At 43.7% G+C, this 20,523-nt stretch overlaps 1 protein-coding gene across 2 annotated transcripts in view; it reads left to right on the top strand.

Annotated features, from left to right (window-relative positions):
- The first annotated feature begins 3,678 nt into the window (after nt 1-3,678).
- MOXD1 (monooxygenase DBH like 1) overlaps nt 3,679-20,523 on the top strand; it is a 759,590-nt gene continuing 742,745 nt past the window's right edge. The window contains exon 1 of one of the 2 annotated variants that reach the window (XM_069235166.1): nt 3,679-4,037. In XM_069235166.1, coding sequence (XP_069091267.1) covers nt 3,747-4,037 — 291 coding nt within the window. In that variant the 5' untranslated portion in view covers nt 3,679-3,746. The remainder of the gene's footprint in view (nt 4,038-20,523) is intronic. The other variant, XM_069235165.1, reaches the window with a different exon arrangement.

Here is a 20,523-nt window from a genome sequence, read left to right as displayed (position 1 = left end):
CGCGGCTCCTAGTGACGTCACACTCACACACACTGCGGCTGACAAAGCCTCGCGGCTAGTCCTCCTTCACTCAGCTCCTCTCGTAACAACTTCTAGCATGTATCGCGAGCAACCAAATAATAATAAAACAGATCTGTCGGTTTACTACAGGAAGGGTAACACAATCGCTTCAGGACCTTAGGGATTTTTCACTAGCCTCGGCAGTTATTCCATCTTTCTCGGTCCCCACTTTCGCAAGCAAATCTGACCCGCAGACTCTGCTCTCAACTTGTCAATGATCTATTCTAGTGCACTTAGAATTTTGTCAAAGCCCGAAGTCGAAGTTTCTTTCACTCCCTTAACACACGTACCGACTCGTTGACCACGCCCGATGAACCTACTAAACCGCCCAGACCACAACATAAAACAAGTGTCTCATACACTTTTCAACATACTCCGGAGTCTCTTGACCTCGCAGGGCCCGTCTCAACAACAACAACCACGTGGACCTTTTTCTGCACAAAGCGCCACACGCACATGAAGTTCGACGACTTCCCTACTCTCACACTCGGAGTCGCACCTCCGCTACTTCTATGAAGTTCGACGACTTCCCTACTTCTACACTCGGAGTCGCACCTCCGCTATTCTCTAAAATCCTCGCAACCTTTTCACACACTCTGCGGCAATAAGCTGTGCAAGCGCAAAACCCTAACTTCACTCATACCGTCACTAGTACCACCAACGCCGATTCCACACCTCCATTCTCTCCATTCGCAAGCTCCAAGATCCCGGGAAAGTCGCGGGGGACTTAGCCCATCATCATTCTCTCAATCTATTTTACCCAAGGAAAAATCTAATTCAAACTTCTCGAGTAGGGTCTCAAAGGGCGTAACCGTTAATTCAACACCATGTACTTTAAGACTAATGGGTCCCAAAGGGCGAAACCGTTAATTCAACACCATGTACTTTAAAATACGGGGTCCCAAAGGGCGTAACCGTCCTCTGCTACCATCTACTGATAGAGCGTTGCGACCTAATAAATTACCTGTATCTGAACGCTCTTGGGTCGATGAATCTTTTGGCCAAGTGGAACTCTCCGTACTCGGGAGTAAACAATCAACAATCAATAATCAATAACGAACATAAGCAATTCCCTGATCAACATAACACTTCACAATTAATCCAGAATACATATCGGCGAAACCATGACCTTTCGGTCATGAATAATCACACCAGTTTATGCAAAGTTAATGAATTTATTTCCCTATATTAACAAAGCTAGCACAATGTAGATGTGTCTCAACACCAAATGATATATGTAAATGAACATTAATAGCTGTCCATAACGACGAAACAAATGCAATCTATGCAGCATCTGAATAACAATGCCTTCTATAATGGCCACGCAAACCACTAAAACTACAATCTGTAATGGGCTAATTGCATACATTTAGTCAGCATAACAAGGTCTCAAATTGCATCGTGCATCAAATGAATCCTCATCTAACCTCAAATTAGCATCCGCATGTGGGACTTCATGCAGAAACAATTTAGCAACATTAATTTGGAAAAACTCCTAACTAGGGCTCTTATCAAAATCAGCAGTTGGTTACCTAAAAAGAAACACAATGCAATTGTACTTTTTCTTTCATATTTACCAAATTCAATCAGCATTCAAGGAAGTCTTCGTCTCACAGGTACCGATTTCGATCAGCATGGGTACCGGTTCCGATCAGCATGGGACGGGGCAAAGGGGCAGGGTGGACAGGGCAATTGCCTCTCAGCGGCAAAATAAAACTATTACTTCATGCAAAGGGACAAATCAAAGTTAAAGTCTCTAGGGCGAGAATTACTTAAAGTCTCTTTCTCTCGATTAGAGAAAGCATCAAAGTCTCTCAAAATGGCGTCGAACATCAATTGGCATCGTAGAAGATAGGCAATAATGTCTGATAGGTAATGGCCCGTAATAGCTGCTTTCTTCTTGTGCACCTGGGTTTTATAGACAACAGTTCAAATCCAGTAGGGTCTTCCATTGGAGGGTTCATAGGTTAGCTTCAAATTATCTAATCAAAAACAACAGTTCTCAAGCTTTTACTTAAGCATACATTATCCTTGGAGACGGGTACGCAAGTTGCAACATTTTATACCAATTAACTCACTTTCAGAGCTTCCATTGTCCGCACCTGCAGATTGACCTTGGAGCAAAGAGAAAAAAATGCCAGGCTGGCACGAAACCTTAAGATAAGCATGTGAACGATCTCAGTGGAAAAGTACAGCTTCAAGCAGAAATACACGTTTATTAGCACATTGGAAAAATACGAGCATCTAAATCGTGAGACGCGGCAACTAGGCCAAAGCCTCCATTAAAGTCATGCTAAGCTAAAACATTTCTAACAAGCAAAATCATGGCACACGTTTACGATTATGTCAAACTAGCACAATTCTAATACATCACGTTATATAAAGCACGCTTATAAATGTTGGCAAACTACTCTGAGAGCACATTTGTCCCCGTACAATCTTATTTAGTTCGATTAAAGTCACACTTGATTATTGCTACACTACGTTTTAGGGTCTGCGTCCACAAACAAGGCAAAAAAGCAGAGACAGTCCCAGACCACTGCAAATTCTTCCCTCTCAATTGTATTTCACCTCTGTTCTCAGAGCAGTAGCCTCCTGCTGACGAAGGCTAAAGATTGGTCCAAGTCCCATCATTTACCTGAGTCCTATGGCCAGCAAAACAGTTTCAGAAAAAAAGAAGATAATAAATCTGGGGGAATACCAGGCAAAAGAAGGACATTTCTAATTCTAATACAATTGGAAGCACTTGAAGTATTATGGATACTGTGCGTAAAGTGTTAAAGTTACCCCCTCCAATATGAAGTACAATTCGGGCGTTGCCAAACCCCTGGCATAATTGTAACCGTTTAAGCAAATTGCATGCATGAAAAATTCCTACATGTGAACAACGTCTCGCAGGGCAAAGCACAAGACAATTATATTGGCAGAGTTGCGCAACCTTATCGGGTGGTCTTTTGTCTGTCTTCCAAATGCATCACTCTTAGTCTGTCAGAGTTGGTTTAAGTATCCTCTGACATGAAGTTGCTCTTGCAGCATGCATTTTACCTCATACGTGTCGGCAGACTGGCCAACTAGTCTAGTTTACCTGGCAGAAAACCGACTATACTGAAAACGACGTTATTTAAGTACAGGGTCAGTTTTATAAGTAGATAGGTACTGTCAGGTACGGACGGAGTGCCAGCGCCTGCTTATCTAAAGGGGGAGTACAGACACTTTTCAGCAGGAATGCAGTACTTTAATTGGAAAGCACCGGTACTTTTCTCTAACAAACAGAGAGAGTAGGAACCCGCCCTTCTCAATTTCCGTTTAAGTCACTGGACCGGATCCACCAAATGAGGGTTACGAGCTATGTGGTGGCACTGATGGAGTGTGGGACTCTACCGAGCCGCGCGGGAGGAGGCTGCTGGCAGTCTAATCAAACGGGAGGCTAACTCTAGGTCAGAATGTAATGCGCGCATCTTGTTCGTGCTCTGGCATGTTTCTTGAGTTGAGCTTTGTGTCTGAAGAGAGCTGACACCATCCTCAACCTATCTATGTCCCAGAGCCAGATCCTTGGGCAGGGCTGCAGCCTGGCACACGCCCCTTTCCCAGCCCAGTGCGACCGCCGTGCTCCTGCCAGAGGGGCGGAGAGAGCTGTTCTCTCCTCACAGTGAGCGTGCGGGGCTGTGGAGGCTGCACAGCACGGGATGTCGGCTTCCCTATCAGCACTGCAGCGGCAACGTGCGCTGTCCCTCCTTTACCTGGCCGCGCTGTTCTGGCCGGCCGCCCAGGAGGTGGCGCCTCTCGGGCACAGCGCCGTACTGGACCCCCAGGGCCACTTCCTGGTGCACTGGGGCCGGCAGGGGGACCGGATCACCTTCTTGCTGGAGGTGCAGACCCTGGGCTATGTGGGCTTCGGGCTGTCTACCACAGGGGCCATGGCTTCTGCTGACTTGGTGATCGGAGGTGTGAGGCAGGACGGCAAGCCCTACCTGCAGGTGAGAGCCCAGAAAGGACTACGCGCGTCAGCGAGCGCTCAGATTCATAGGACGCCCTCTGGGGAAGCAACAATGATGGCTGTCAGTTTCACGTGTTCGCTAAAGCTACTCATCCTACATGGGTTGCACTGACACCAAGCCAAATGCATCCTATTTTTCCCTGTCTTTTACTGAACTGGGGGGCGTGCGGTGGGGGCACTTTTCTTGCTTTTGTTAGGGCCCGGGCCACTCTTGCCACGCCACTGCATGTTTGTGGGCATATTTTGCAATGTTCAAAGCTGAAACGTCTGAACCTGCCTGGCTAACTGTGCTGAGAAGAGTTTAATTTACAACCAGTTGCGTATTTAGGATGGAGACCCATTTTAAGCCCATACTGTTTGTATTCGTCACCTTTCCTTTTCTCTCCCCCCTTGTCATGTTTATTATTGTTACAGTCCAGATCATTCGGACATAAACTTTTTAACCTACTTTTATTTAAGAGTTCTATTTCTCTGATACTTCCGGGCGCATGTGTCTTAAATCTAGCAAATATATGATGGGTATTTTGGTAGTGTCTTATTTCCCCAGTCCCAGCCAGGTACGTTCATCGGATTTTTTAAGTCTCTATTTGTGAGTGACATGGAACGGACAGCGTCGTTTAGCACCACAAATATGTGTCGGGCGGTCAAAATGAAACCTAGAAGACTACAGTGAAAATGTTGCTAAGACTGCACTTTTTATATGGGGTCGCACTTGGTGCAACAGGCGCAAACACCAATTTGCATACTAACATGATCTCTCCTTATGTATTTTCTCAGTTTTGTATGCATATTCTGTCCGCATTTTCAGTTTTGTATGTATATTCTGATTTTAAGAAACAGTTTTGTTTACACTGGATTGCCTCGCACTCCTAATGAATTTCCTTTCCACCTTGGGGCAACCTTACACTGCATGCACGTGCCGTAGAATGAACCTTTTATTAAAGGGGAGTGAGTGGAGCTTGTTTATGGTTGCTACAAGTCACCCACTCCTCTGCTGCCACCCCACCTCCCAAAGGAAACATGTTCGTGTATACTCGGTTTGTCCTACAGTCATACATAGCTGTTTTTTTTATATAGCGCGTACCTAGCCAGAGGGCACTAGCAGCGGCCTTCTGATCAATTCATGTTTTAAAGGGTCACAAAAGACGATCGTTTTGAGAAGTTGTGTGGTTTCTTTCCTTGCTTACGTTTTAATTTCGCGCTTTTGCGGAGCGGACCGTAGCAGCCGTTGGACTCCTCTTTCCCTTGGAGTCGCTGTACCACTGATGCCAATGCAGCACGCGTCAACCAGGCGTGCTTGGTGAACAATGTAAGAACTATTGAAGAGATATTTCTAGAACAATGTGTAGTAATTCATCTTGCCTCGCAGAACTCAATCTCCCTAGAAGCGCTAACCCGTCCCCATCAGCAGCAGTCTAGGCTGCCCTCGTGTTACCCAAATGAGTTGTGGTAGCTAGCGCCTTCGATGTTTTCAGTGCAATTCCGCGCTTCGAAATAAAAGGGAGTATTAAAAAATGCAGGCCCATATTTATACTTTTTGATGCAAAACTTCGCCAACGCAGTTTTGCGTCAAAAAAATTAGCGCCGGCTAACGCCATTCTGAAGCGCCATGCGGGCGCCGTATTTATTGAATGACGTTAGCCGGCGTTAGCCGCCGGCGCCATCTGGTGTGCGTTAAAAAAAACGACGTACACCAGGCAGCGCCGGCGTAGGGGGATATGGAGCTTGGGCGTCAAGAAATGGGGCAAGTCAGGTTGAGGCAATTTTTTTGCCTCAACCCGATTTGCGCCATTTTTTTTCACTCCCAACCCCCATAGAAATGACTCCTGTCTTAGCAAAGACAGGAGTCATGCCCCCTTGCCCAATGGCCATGCCCAGGGGGACTTCTGTCCCCTGGGCATGGTCATTGGGCATAGTGGCATGTAGGGGGGCACAAATCAGGCCCCCCTATGCCACAAAAAAAACAAAAAAAAAACACTTACCTGAACTTACCTTAATGTCCCTGGGATGGGTCCCTCCAGCCTTGGGTGTCCTCCTGGGGTGGGCATGGGTGACAGGGGGTGACCCTGGGGGCATGGGGGGGCACCTCTGGGCTCCTTCAGAGCCCACAGGTCCCTTAACGCCTGCCTTTTGCAGGCGCTAAAAAAATGGCGCAAAAGCGTCCGTACGTCATTTTTTTTGACCCGCCCACTCCCGGGCGTGATTTTTGCCCGGGAGTATAAATCCCACGCACATGCCTCGGAGTCGATTTTTTAGACGGGAACGCCTACCTTGCATATAATTAACGCAAAGTAGGTGTCCACGCAAAAAAATGACGCTAACTCCATGGACTTTGGCGCTAGACGCGTCTAACGCCAAAGTATAAATATGGAGTTAGTTTTGCGTCAAAATTGCGTCAAAAAAAATGACGCAATTTCGGCGCAAACGGAGTATAAATATGCCCCGCAGTCTAACTCTGCTAGAGAGGTGCAATAAACGCAAGAAAAATAGTTTGCCGAGTGATCTCCAGGTATGAAAAAAACTAAACAAGGACGAAACCGGAGGTAAACCATAATCTCTGGATTGTCTAAATGTTTGTATTTGTCAAGCGTGGGCACTGAAAGCAGAGTGGGAAGAGACGTGGGCGCTCATACGCCTGTTCTGAAACTGCGCGGTACTTGGAAATCTCCAAAAGGCACTTCTTGGTCATAGCATTAGCTTAGTGTCAAAACACATTAACTTCTTGAAACGAGTCTCTGAGCATTTCAGTGGGGATCTTGAAGCAGTAGGTAGTGCTAAATGATGGTGCCCCCTGTAAAATGTGATGGAGGGCTGTAGCATAAATAAGGAAACAAATGCTGGTAACTGAACTCCTGGTTTAATTGACAGGATAAATATAACAGCGGTGTACAGTCTCATCCAGCCGCAAAGAACCTCCAACATTCTATATCCCCTTATTATTTAACCAACAAATGGAATGCTCGGAACACCATGACCAAATAAACTAACACTTTACTACAGGGGTCCACCGTCCCCCATATCTCACAGATATGAATTGGCCTTGGGCTGAATGAGACCCCCTGACGGTCTGGGATCCCTTAAATGGCTGAGGGGGATCTGGCTATGGGCATTTCTCCACCTCTGCCTGCAACACTGTTTAATTAGGGACCGTAGTCCAGGCGGCAAAATGTCAGATTAAAAAAAAAAAAAAACAGCACAAAGTCTGCAAACCTTCACCAGCCACCAAACTCATGAATGTAATGCATATGTTGCAGTTCCAGTATGGATGCGGTATTACTCTTCATTTGATGCTATGCAGGGGTGGTCACAGACAAGGTGGAGTAGGTAAGATGGTTTGTGATAAAATGTGTCCCTGTATTGTACTATTTTTGCTTCTGTAATTAAGTGACTCAAAATTTGCGGGCTCATTTAATGTAACATTTTTGTCTACACCAGGGAAGTCTGACAAAAATTTAATCAGAAGTAGCAACTAGCAATGGCAATTTTAGATGTGCACATGTGGTATTAGTTAGTAAGTGTAGAAGTAGCAGTGTAGAATGTGGAGGTAGAATGTAGAATGTAGAAGTGTAGAATGTAGAGGTAGAAGGTAGAGTGTAGGGGTAGTGGCAGTTAGAACCAGGCAGTAGATGGGACAGCGTTGTTCTCTTTTTACCGCTTTACTTAAATAAATACATGGTATTCCTGTCTCACTCTGCCTTTTAATTTAACATTGGCAACGAGCTGGCAAATCCGAAGGAAGAGACTCGTGTGGAGAACAACGCCATACCTTTAATTTTCCTCCGTGTGATACAAGTTGCGGATAAGTGACTGTTCCTGAGATCCTGGTTCCTGCAGTCTAGGCTGCAGCTATGTGCCTAAGATCCTGGTCCTTGTAGCCCACGCTGAAGCTGTGTGCAGAGTTGTGGGATAACCTACGCCCACTTCAGGATCCTTTCGTCTTGATGAGCTCATATGCCATCTGTACGTACGTACATACATGCATGGTGGCTGCCATCGTAATACGTCAAGCATGTGGAAGTATTTTGCTGCATGGTGGCAGTCATCTTGAATTGCATTTTGCATCTGCACCTCAAGCATGAGGATGTATTTTGTTGCATTGTGGTGGCTATCTTACTAATCTTCTCCATCATTATGTGTTACTATCTGCATAAAGTTTCACATGTGGACTACAGTGATCCGCACACCTCGGTATTTAAGAACCTGAGGTACATAATATCGGTGATCTGCACACTATACATTGCTATTGACGCCGCAGATGGCGGTGATCCACTCACCTTATTTTATTTTATTTATTACCTTTTTTTATTTTAGTGTATATGTTAGGATTGTAATCGGTTAATATATATATATTTTTTTCTATTCTAATTTATTCAAAACTTGTGCTCGGAGTGATAAAAGTGCCAAACCGTGTTCAGCACCATTAATGGCAGTTGAGTAATTTGACTGACCCCGGAGAAAACTGTCTATCGACTTTATCGGTCCATTTTCTACCTTACCAGTGAAGGAATCATATGTCATTGTGTTCACTGACTATTTTTCTAAGTGTCTCGAAGAAAGAATGGTTAGCAAAATCACTATGGATGTAATAGTACAATTTTAAGTGAATGTATTTGCGAGACAAGTTGTACCGGAAATCCTGGTGTTCGATAATGGTGTTCAATTAATATCGGAAAAAGTGGCTGGGTTTCTAAGGAAGAATGGCACCAAACATGTAAAGGTAGCTTTGTATAATCCTTCTTCTAATGGACAGGTAGAGAGATTTAATAGGATCATAAAAGAAACTATACATCTAGCTCTGAAATCAGGAATTTCTTGGAAAAAGTCTTTACAAAACATGCTTTCGTCATACAGGGTAACTCCTCATACACTTACAGGAAAGTGCCTTTTTGAGTCGTTAAGAGGAAGAAAACCGTCTACAAATTTGGTACCATGGTGGTTGATGGAAAAGAACTGTAAGAAGTTTGGTGTGTTGGTCAGTGATGAATTGAGGGACAACGTGCTGTCGTGTAGGCTCTCATTATCCTAATGAGACTACTGGATTTGGGCAGCAGAATTACTTGCACTGTGGGGGACTGAGTCTGAACCCACTACAAGTGACACTCGTCGGCCTAATCCTGGTTTTGCTCCGGCTAACTAGCAGTGCTTCATCTCCACCCAAGCGTAGGGATGATTGGGCAACCGAGCGCATGACACAATTGACTCCTCAGGGAAATCGTGGTCATTCAGATCTCGTCCGTGTCTCTCAGTTACCTTAGTCTCACATATACAAGGAAAATCAGAGACAGAATAGAGTTCAATAAGGTTTTATTGAAGTAACTGCATCTTAGATAATAAAGGGCCATATGTACGAACACATTTTCCCATTGACACAGAATGGGAAAAACCCTTTGCTACATCTGGCCCAAAGTGTGTACTGCAATAACTAGGACGATGAAGCATGACAGGATTAAAATTGTGACAAGGAGAGTGAAACATAGAAAAAACGCTACCATATTGTCACTAGAATCGTTAAAAACAGCTTCTTCCTAGGCTATGTTAGAGCACAGCATATTAAGCTCTAATCCTGCCCTTCGGGTTCCCTGGGAAGACATCATCCCTCATACCTGAACCACAGGCCTGTAGTCTACATAAGCAGCTGCAGCGAAGCACTCAGCAATCAGCATACAGTCGTGGTAATCTGGCTGGAATCTCCCTCTAACATACATGGGTCAAAGTAGTGTTTTTCTAATAAAACAGCTGATGTTCCAAGAAAGGATCCCCACGTAAGAGTGTATATGTTTCTATGAACACTAGAGACAAAGCGTACCACGTTTGCCAGTAACCTATCTTATTGCAGCCTTCTTAAAAGCACAGAGGGAAAGAAATGTCTTGTTTAAGAACGCAATGCTGGCCTAGGCAAAGAACAGCTAGATAGAGAAAATAAAACAAGACCACAAATGTGGCTATTGTTAAAATAATAAAACAAAGCTGAATAAAATATATCTAGGTTAAAGTGCACAGCTGCAGGTCTAGTTTGCTAAAATAACGTGTATGAAGCTATTACTAAACAGGCTACACAACAGGCTACACAACTCCCCTTGCCAGTTCAAAGGTGGTTCAAAGTCTAATTATGTATAAAAGCTACTAAAATTCAACCTGAGGCATTTATATAAGAATGTCAATAATGACAAGTCAAAGAGACACTAGAGTATGTATAAAAAGGACAATTTAAAATGTTAACTATGGCGTTAAAAATGCTGAATTTAAAGATTCAAAGTCATTTTGGAGGTTGCCAATTGAATCCGGTATAATTGAAGTTAGGAAATCTTTCACTTCAGCAGGTGGTAAGTATGAAGTTCATCGCCAAGGAAAATCAATGAGCATTCGTTTTCCAAAGCCTGAGCTCCAGCCAAGGCAGCAGCATTCCATGGTGTGCCCTACAATAAGTTTAGAGCTGCATCATCCACAAAGGGCAACTCATAAGCTTCTTACCACAACAAATGCACCCTCAATGCTCATGTCTGGTAATGAGCCCTCAGCAGGAACATCAACAGTTCAGCGTCCAATGAAAACAAACAAGCGCTGCGTAGAAAGACAGACTTTCATTGCATGTTCGAACGAAACACAAAGAGACACCAAAACACGGGTTGTACACAATGTAAAACCAGTCTGAATGACAGAGACCGGTCACACTCCAATTACTCCAGGAGAGATGCTCCTAAGTACTTCATCATGCGTTCACGACACAGTTGTGCTGATGGAAGCGCTTTCAGTCCTCCTTGTTGCAGCGGGACAGTCATTGCGCAGAAAAAGTAGCAATAGGAAAATGTCACCTATTATAGCCAAAGAAATCAGAAATCCCCTGAAAGTACTGGAGAATATTGGGTGGATGTATCTCTGCTGATGACCTTGCAACCTGAAGCGCATAGGTCTCATATGCAGATGTGAGCGCCACATGTTTTTGAAACAATAAAGCATTGAGTCTGCTCAACTTGTCAAAATTCACATTTGAAATAGCGACATGGGGCCAAATCTCAGCTACTTCCCTCTGTCATGTAGGAGGAAAAAGTACGTTCCTGCAGCATGTAACAATCTTAGAGACCAAAACAACATAAACTATTCTGGCTCGCATCCCACAACAGTTTTCACTATTGAGGAGGACATAGTTGCCATTCAAGAGAACCTGGAAAGCAGGTCTAATCAAGGGGAATGGGACTTCCTTCAGATTTTAGAATATAGAATGGTAGAATGTAGAGGCAAAAGGTAGAATGTAGGGGTAGTGGCAGTTAGGAGCAGGCAGTGGATGAGACAGTGTTGTTCTCCTTGTACCGCTTTACTGAAATAAATATGTGATATTCTTGTCTCACTCTGCCATTTAATTTAACAGCACACTATAAATTTCTGCATAGAAGTTACCTCGCACACTCAAAAATGTAATAGAATCAGTTAGATGGTTTGCTAGGAGTGATGATTTTCTTCATATGATTTTGATGTGCCCTGTAGTGAGGATGTACTGGGACAAGGTTGTGTGCCGACTACATGATGTAGTAGGAAGAATAGTTCAGATAACACAGAAACATTGCATATTGGCACTCCACCTCAAGCCAAAAAGGGGAAACATGAACTACAAAATTTGTGTCTTTGTCAATATTATTAAAAAATAAATGGATTGCTATACTTTGACTGCAGAAAAACAGCCTCTCTTTGAAGAATTTAAATTTTCTTTTTTGCAGTTTTATATAGCACAAACACCAGCCAAGGGCATGGGAACACTTTATATGAGCACTAGTTACATTCCAAAAGGTCAGATAATTTTTTTAGGTACTGAGAGATTAAGGGCTTGATTTAGAGTTGGGCGGACGGGTTACTCCATCACAAACATGATCGATAACCTTTCCACCAGATTACAATCTCCATTGACTACTATGGGATCATTATACAGCGGACGGGATATCTGTCATGTTTGTGACTGAGTAACCCCCTTCACCAAATTCTATATCAGGTCCTTAGTGATTTGGTCAGAATCACAGGATTTTGAACGGTGCCTTGACTCAAACCTGGTCCACAGTTCCAATGACAACAATTCCGATTATAGCACCACATCCTCTTGGCAGAAGAATTATGAATGATAATGAATGAAACTATCACTATAGCAGTAGGTATAATGCACCAAGACCTAAAGGGGTGATGGGCCCACTTGACCCCAGTTAGTGTCTGATTTTGGATAAATATCAAGGGGGTGGATATCAATTGCTCACTTGCTTTAGGACCAATGGTACTCTTGCTACTCCACTCAATGATAAGTGTGACAACAGATGAAAAGTGGGTGGCCTTCCCCAAAACGTTTTTTCTTCAACCTCTTATTTTTCAAAATTTGTTCTTGCTGGCATTAGGACTCTGTGCAATTAACAACTGCTAACCAGTGCTAAAGTGCTTGCACTCACACCCTAAAACATGGTAATATTGACTTACAACTGATTGGCATATTTCATTTACTTAAATGTATCTTGAAAAGTGGTATACCATGTACCTAGGGCTGGTAAAGTAAATGCTACTAGTGGGCCTGCATCCTAATTGTGGTACCCACTTAAGTAACTCCTTAAAACATGTCAGGCCTGCCACTGCAGCCTGCTAGTGGTTTCTCGGTGTGCCTCTACTAACAAGATGTGGGGACAGAGCGTTTCACAACCTCAATTGCAAATCAAGAGGCTGTGCCTACCTTCAGATAAAGGACATCACACTACCACATTGTGCCTGTAGTCAGGAGAGGCAGGACAATCCAAGCATTTCAAATGAAAATCTCTAGAAATGTCTACTACTTCAAAGAAGGCACCAGGAATAACATTGGACTTTCAGACCCATTCTTCAGGTAACTTTCTGATTCTTGAAATTCCTGAAATTGTAAAAGAATGAACATAAATGAGGGGGCAGGGGCATCTTTATGTGCAATTGATAGCCATAGTAATGGATCGCTAAACAAACTAAAACACAAATCAGTTCAACTGGACATTAAAGCAAGTGCTGGCAAAGCCAGTTGGTCAGCATTGGATGATAACATTTTTGGCTTTAACAAATTTTTTTTTGTTTTTGATTGACTTTTGAAGAAATGCTTACACTATTTAAAAACAAGCATTTTATAAAGACCAAAATATATACACACATTTTATTTGAAAGCGCACATTGCACAAAAGCAGAATGCCATCACAGGAAGGAAAGCCAATAGCTAACGTGGGCTGAACATATGCCCCATTGTGTATGCAGTGGAGGACAGAAGCAAAATGTGAGTGACACTATAGTGTACTCAATGAACAAACATCGCTGATTGAAAGTCCCTGTAAGTTGTCCCGAAGCCTAATCCAATTTAAAAAGGGGAGGAACACCTCCCCAACCCTTAATAGGCTCCAGGGACTCAATCCCCAGGCCCAAAATCAACAAAAAAGTGGGGGGAGTAGTGCGCCCCTTTGTCCCCGAGCCTCCTCAGTTTAACAGCTGTGTCACATGATACATTTCATTTACAGTTCCTGTGTTGCTCTCTATTTCACCAAGTAACAAAATTCAACAGTGGGCTTTTCAGAGACTCTAATGGGATTTTCATTTGAAATAGACACTTTTAATTCTTCTTCTTTTAGGCAACTGTAAGCTTCAATTACAGTAAAACTCATAATGATTAGGCCAATGTGCTTTGTCCCCTTCACATCAAGAATGCTTCAGGGCTGAAAAAGCATCCTTGCCTATATGCATTTCAACTGTATTTTCGCTATTAATGTTTTTTTTAAGTCAATATAAAAAATATTTGTTTTAATGTTTTTTTTTAACACTATCCTTAACAACTATATTTTATACATCTATTGTTCAAAATCTATTTACAAATCATATTCTCATACTCTCATTGGTAATTAAAATTATCCTCTTCTCATCCCTTCTTAATCAGGGGGATGATTTGTGATTAGTTCAAAATATCTTCATAATCTGTGGCTCCCCCTTTTATACACAGTATGCATCACATAAACTATTAGTGTATGTCTACACATTCACTTTATAATTGTGATCTGCATTTCTTATACATCATTGTGACATGTAACCTATGCAGCGTGCTGAATCATATTCTTCAGTAATAACTATCACTTTGACATTTCCTAAAAATGCTAACACTCTGCAGGCATATATGTCCTGTATTTTTTCTGAAAGTGTCTGCAGGAGTAATATGTGATGTCAAAATATTGAGAACATGAAAATAAAATGGTATGTTTATGGATGAGTAGAGAGTTGCTGGTTGTGTGGTGAGGACCATACAAGTAGTGCAAGCAGGACACAGTGAAAAAACAGTGATGAAGGGGAACTAGATGATGTGTAAGATATTGTTAGAAATTGGGTTTCTGGTTGGCTAGGGTATGCACCTCAGCCAGGCAGAACCTACCCACTCTAGTCAGGGCTAGGGAGTTACACGTCCAAGATAACCCCTGCTCACCCCCTTGGTAGCTTGGCACGAGCAGTCAGGCTTAACCTGGAGGAAATGTGTAAAGTGTTTGCACAACACACAACACACGTGACGCAAAATATACACCACAATGTAAACTCATCACTGAGCTATGTAAAGATAATCTGTATTGCACAAAACATAATTAGACCAACATTACACGTGAATAATACCCTGCTACCTTAGCAATTGTCAGAATGTTACACAAGTTACTAATACTCTGCAGGAATATGCAGTTGTCACATTAGAACACGTAAGTACTCAGGATTCTGCAACATAAGCAGTAGTCAGGAATTTTAGTAAAAGATATATGCACTTGTCATGAACAATTCCTTAACACCCATAAAAGGAACATTAGAGAATATACCACAAGTCATATAAATACATATCAGCTAGACATGCCTAGAAAAGGAATATTAGCACATATATGTATAACCAGTAAACAGGTAGGAAATAGGAAATATCTGTATGTCTGTATTAAGCTCATAGAGCCTAGATTTTCTAAAGAGTACCTTCTTGCTGGTGGAAAGGGCACTTCCAGTACCTAGAAATGGGCATGGGGGCCCCCGGCGCTCCTGTGCGCAAAACAGGGGGCCTCCCTCGTGGTGGGGGCCTGCCTCAGCCTCCTCACACCCTGTCCGTGGGGTGGGGCCGGGCGTGGCCCACCAACAATTACCACATAAAGGCGGGAAGGGACCTCCGGTGAGGTCTCCCTTCCCGATTCCACGGTGAGTAGGAAAAACAAGGATGCCAAAAACTAGGAGCATCCTGCTCCTATTGCAGCGACCGGGGAAGGAGGGAGCTCCCTGCGCCTTCCCCGAGTCCTGCTTCCGTGTTAGAGGGCACTCGGACCCCTCCGGAGGTCCGAGAAAATACTCGCTCGCACCCGAGGTGGTGCGCGAGTACTAGGAGCTGCTCCCGGGCCACCGGGAGGCTCTGTTTAGAAGCTGGAGGCAACTGGTGAGCTTGGACCCCTCCGGGGCCCGAGGAGGCACTTGCGTGCCCCCAAAGCGGTGCGCGAGTGTTGGGAAGCTGTTCCCGGCCGCCGGGATGCTCCCATGGAAAGAGGAGGTGGCTGGTGCCCCGGGGGCACTCCTGGGAGCGGGCCGTGCCCCGGGGGTGCCGCTAGGAGCACGCCGGCTCCAATTGAGGTATCTTCGTGCCCCGGGGGCACTTAGCTTAGCGCAAAACTCGCGCTAATAATAGTCCAATAACCCGGACTGCGGCGGTGATTCGGGGGGCAAAAATAAAGCGCGGCGGTGATCTCTTGTCTGCAGTACCAAGAGAGCGCTTTTTCCAGCGCTTAGTCCAGTCCTACAGGGATCCATACAGGGGTTAGGGGCACAGCACCCTGCCCCTGGGAGCAACTAGGAGACAAGGGGAGCACAGGCTGGTTGGCCCAGCTACAGGCCAGCACAAGGGTTGCAGATGGTGATAGTCCTTCTAGTGACCAGGCAGGTCACAGGTCAGCACAGCAGCAGCAGTCCAAGGTGGTCTCCTGATGAGTCCATTCATCAGCGTTCTGTGTCCAGTTTCAAGTTCCAAGAGTGTTCAAATTGTGGGGAAAATTCCACTGTACTTATAGTCAGTTCTTACAGTGTTTTTCAATGGTAGGGAGAGGAGGTTCCAGCCAGTTACAACTGGTTCTGGGAGTGCCCCCTCTCTCCTTTCAGCACAGGCTCCAAACATCAGTGGGGGGTTAACGGCCCTATTGTGTGAGGCCAGGGCACAGTCTTTACAAATGCAGGTGTGCCCCGCCTCTCCCTCCTCTCCGCCCAGGAATCTTTACAATATGTAGATGCACCTCTGTGTCACCTCCACCCTCCCTGTGTTCAGGATGTCTGAGAAGTATGCACAAAGCCCCAACTGTCAGTCTGCCCAGACTTTGATTGGAGACAAGCTGCAAAACACCAAAGTTATAAGTTCAGACAAATGCGCACTTTCTAGAAGTGGCATTTCTGTGATAGTAATAAAAAATCCACCTACACCAGTAAGCAGCATTTATTACCACTGTCACAACCATACCAAACATGCCTACTCTACCCCTCATAAATCTGACAATACCTATTACACATAAGGCAGGGCATTTCCAATAAAATCCCATGAGAGGGCAGCACTCACAGCAGTGAGACACCAAGTTAGGCTGTTTGTCACTACCAGGACAGACCACGCTATATGGCACATGTCCTTCCTTCTACATACATGGCACCCTGCCCAAAGGGCTAACTAGGGCGTACCTTAGGGGTGCCTTACATGTAGTAAAAGGGGAGTTCTGGGCCTGGCAAGGAAATTTAGATGCCAGGACCCTGTGACAGGAAACTGCGCACACAGGCTCTGCGCTAGCAGGCCTTAGATAGGTTTGACAGGCTACTTCAGTGGGTGGCGCAAGCAGCGCTGCAGGCCCACTAGTAGCATTTAATTTACAGGCCCTGGGTATAGGGATACCACTTTACAAGGGACTCATAGGTAAATTAAATATGCCAATCAGGTAGAATCCAATCATATCAAATTTGTAAGAGAGAGTACATGCACTTTACACTGGTTAGCAGTGAAAAAATGCTCAGAGTCAAAACGTCAGACAGCAAAGGTCAGTAAAATAAGGAGGCAAAAAGCAAAAAGTCTGGGGAATGACCCCGTAAAAGGGCAAGGTCCAACAGATATGCAGATTGAGCATTTCAGATTTAGAAAAAAGGTGTATGTGGTCTATAGTTAAGGACTGCAGATGAGAGTAGTGTGAAGAGAGAACAGAAGTGATCAGATTGAGAAACTCCTAAGACCAGTAGCCCTTGCACAAATCCTAGTAATGTTTATTTCACAATCACATCTTGTAATACCTGAAACATGTTCACACTTAATTATCCTCAACACACTTATTATTACTGTTTTAGCTGGTACCTTTAACAAGGATTGGCAATGTCAGTAGGTCTGGTGTGTTTTAATTACGTTTTCATTTTTAGTGATATGTTTATATATAATAGAGAGTTAATTGTGAACACTCAAGTACTAATTAATGCTTTGATTTACTCGCAAGAAAATGTCACTCATTTGACAGTAGAATGTCACTCATATGCACACTGAAAACACCAAAATGTCACTCATAAGCAGTCTGAAAACTTTGCAGTTAAGCTCAGAGAGAGTGCATCCATTCAGCTCCCAGTATACAAGGAAACGGTAAGCACCGCTGAAATAGCTCTTTGCCAGGACTTCTGTTGCTTCTCCCTTCAGTTGAAGTGCACCATGCGGGTGCAGTCGCCATGTTATTTTCTTCTCTGCATGCGAACGGGGGACCACACGGAAATTTCTTAAGCAGTTCCACACGTCATGGTTTCTAAAGCAGACTGATCAAGCTCTCAGTTCCCACATGCTTTAAACTGGTGAAGTTTGCACTGTTGGGAGCCTCCAGGCATTAATATTCATCTTTTATTCCCAAGGTGGATGGGGGCCTTGACTGGCTACGTCGTAATCCATTGCAAGTTAGCTCCGCCCTCTAGAATTTGAATGTAGCATGACAGAAAGTGGAAACATCTGGTTATTGCACCTTACTTACCTCTAAAATTCACTGAAAGAGCCACAAAAATGCACTTACCTTTCAGAAATAAGACTAAAAAACACTGAAATTCTTCTGTTATGTTTTGCTATCGAAAACATAGTTGCCACGCATGTACGGCATCGATTTTAGGACATCCTCATTCCTCACTCCTCATCCCTACTTTTCATTCCTGCTTCTCATCCCTGCTTCTCATCCATCATCCCTGCTTCTCATCCATCATACATCATCCCTACTTCTCATCCATCATCCCTACTTCTCATCCATCATACATCATCCCTACTTCTTATCCATCATCCCTACTTCTCATCCATAATCCATCATCCCTACTTCTCATCCATCATCCTTACTTTTTATCCATCATCCCTACTTCTCATCCATAATCCTTACTTCTCGTCCATCATCCCTATATCTCATCCATCATCCCTACTTCTCTTCCATCATCCTTACTTCTCATCCCTGTGTCTCATCCCTGCGTCTCATCCATCATCCCTACTTCTAATCCACCGTACACCATCCCTGCTTTTCATCCATCATCCCTACTTCTCATCCATCATACATCATCCCTACTTCTCATCCATCATCCCTACTTCTCTTCCATCATCCTTTCTTCTCATCCCTGCATCTCATCTCTGCTTCTCATCCATCATCTCTACTTAGGGATGATGTAAGAGAAGCAGGGATGACGGATAAGAAGTAGGGATGATGGATGAGAAGTAGGGATGATGTATGATGGATGAGAATTAGGGATGATGGAAGAGAAGCAGGGTTGATGGATGAGGAGTAGGGATGATGGATGAGACACAGGGATGAGAAGAAGGGATGATGGAAGAGAAGTAAGAATGATGGATGAGAAGTAGGGATGATATATGATGGATGATAAGTAGGGATGATATATGATGGATGATAAGTAGGGATGATGGATGAGAAGTAGGGATGCTGTTTGATGGATGAGAAGTAGGGATGATGGATGAGAAGCTGGGATGAGAAGTAGGGATGATGGATGAGAAGCAGGGATGAGAAGTAGGGATGAGGAGTGAGGAATGAGGATGTCCTAAAATGGATGCTGTATGGATGAGAAGTAGGGATGATGGAAGAGAAGCAGGGATGATGGACGAGAGATAGGGATGATGTATGATTGATAAGGAGTAGGGATGGTGAATGAGAAGTAGGGATGAGGTATGATGAATGAGAAGTAGGGATGATGGAAGTGAAGCAGGTATGATGAATGAGAAGTAGAGATGATGTATGATGGATGAGAAGCAGGGATGATGGAGGAAAAGTAGGGATGATGTATGATGGATGAGAAGTAGGGATGATGGATGAGACGCAGGGATGTGAAGTAGGAATGATGGACGAGAAGTAGGGATGATAGAAGAGAAGCAGGGATGATGGATGAGAAGTAGGGATGATGGATGAGAAGCAGGGATGAGAAGTAGGGATGAGAAGCAGGGATGAGGAGTGAACAATGAGGATGTCCTAAAATGGATGCTGTACGCGTGTTTTGCAAACCATAACTCGCACACATATTACAATGCTTATCACCTCACATTTATGACAATATATACGCGCACTTTAGTTTCTTTTCAATATAATTGTTCTTTTCAACTCGCTACCTGGATGTTTAAAATTATTCAAAAAGTAACTTGGAGAACGTAGTCTCGATTCAGAATCACATTGTGAATTTAAGGGCCATGAAAAAGTAAGAAAAGCCTTTTTTATTGCAGTGAAATATTTAAATGTATAACTGAAAGAAAGTAATCTCCATCCCAAGTACGACGTCTGTGTGTCTGAATGTTAAGAGAATATCAGGGAATGTAAAAGGAAACAAAGATTTTTTTAATTACTTTTTGAGCAAACAGAAGGGCAGAGTTCATAAGTGCACGGGAAATGGAGAGTGAAAATAGGGATGGTAACCAATGATGAGACAATCTAGGATCTGTTAGCAAGTTACACAAAAATGTGCACAAAAAATGAAGATCACAGTGAAAAGACTGTTAGATATTAATACAGGAACTTTCTTTCCGGGTGTCAAAGATCTGAGTACAAAACTCTCCAAAAAATAGTTCATCCACCTCAGCTCCTTCCTGTAAAGTGTCTGCACGAGCCGTCAGACGTGGGCCCAGAAAAAAGGGGAGGTCCCAAAACACAAAATCCCCATGCATTATATATAGACTTCTTTAAGACAGGCTACAGTAAAACTTTCTGGACAGAATTACACTCAATTCAGCAGATCTGGCTTAAATCCGTTCTGTGGTTTTTGAGAAATAAAGGGTCCAAAATAATTATATATTTGGACAGTTGTGCTCCAAGAGCCTCGAGAGACTCTCACAGGAGAGTCATTTAAAAAATTTAGCATTCTGATTGGAACAGGGAGCTTTATTTCCCTTGGCCATCTTGCTCCTGAGGGAGTCAGAATACTGCAAGAGTGAGGACTCTGTTTGGCTGCCTGCAACATGAGAA

The sequence above is a fragment of the Pleurodeles waltl genome, chromosome 5 (genome assembly GCF_031143425.1).
Source record: "Pleurodeles waltl isolate 20211129_DDA chromosome 5, aPleWal1.hap1.20221129, whole genome shotgun sequence".
NCBI classification, from domain to species: domain Eukaryota; kingdom Metazoa; phylum Chordata; class Amphibia; order Caudata; family Salamandridae; genus Pleurodeles; species Pleurodeles waltl.
This window is presented reverse-complemented; position numbering and strand designations above follow the sequence as displayed.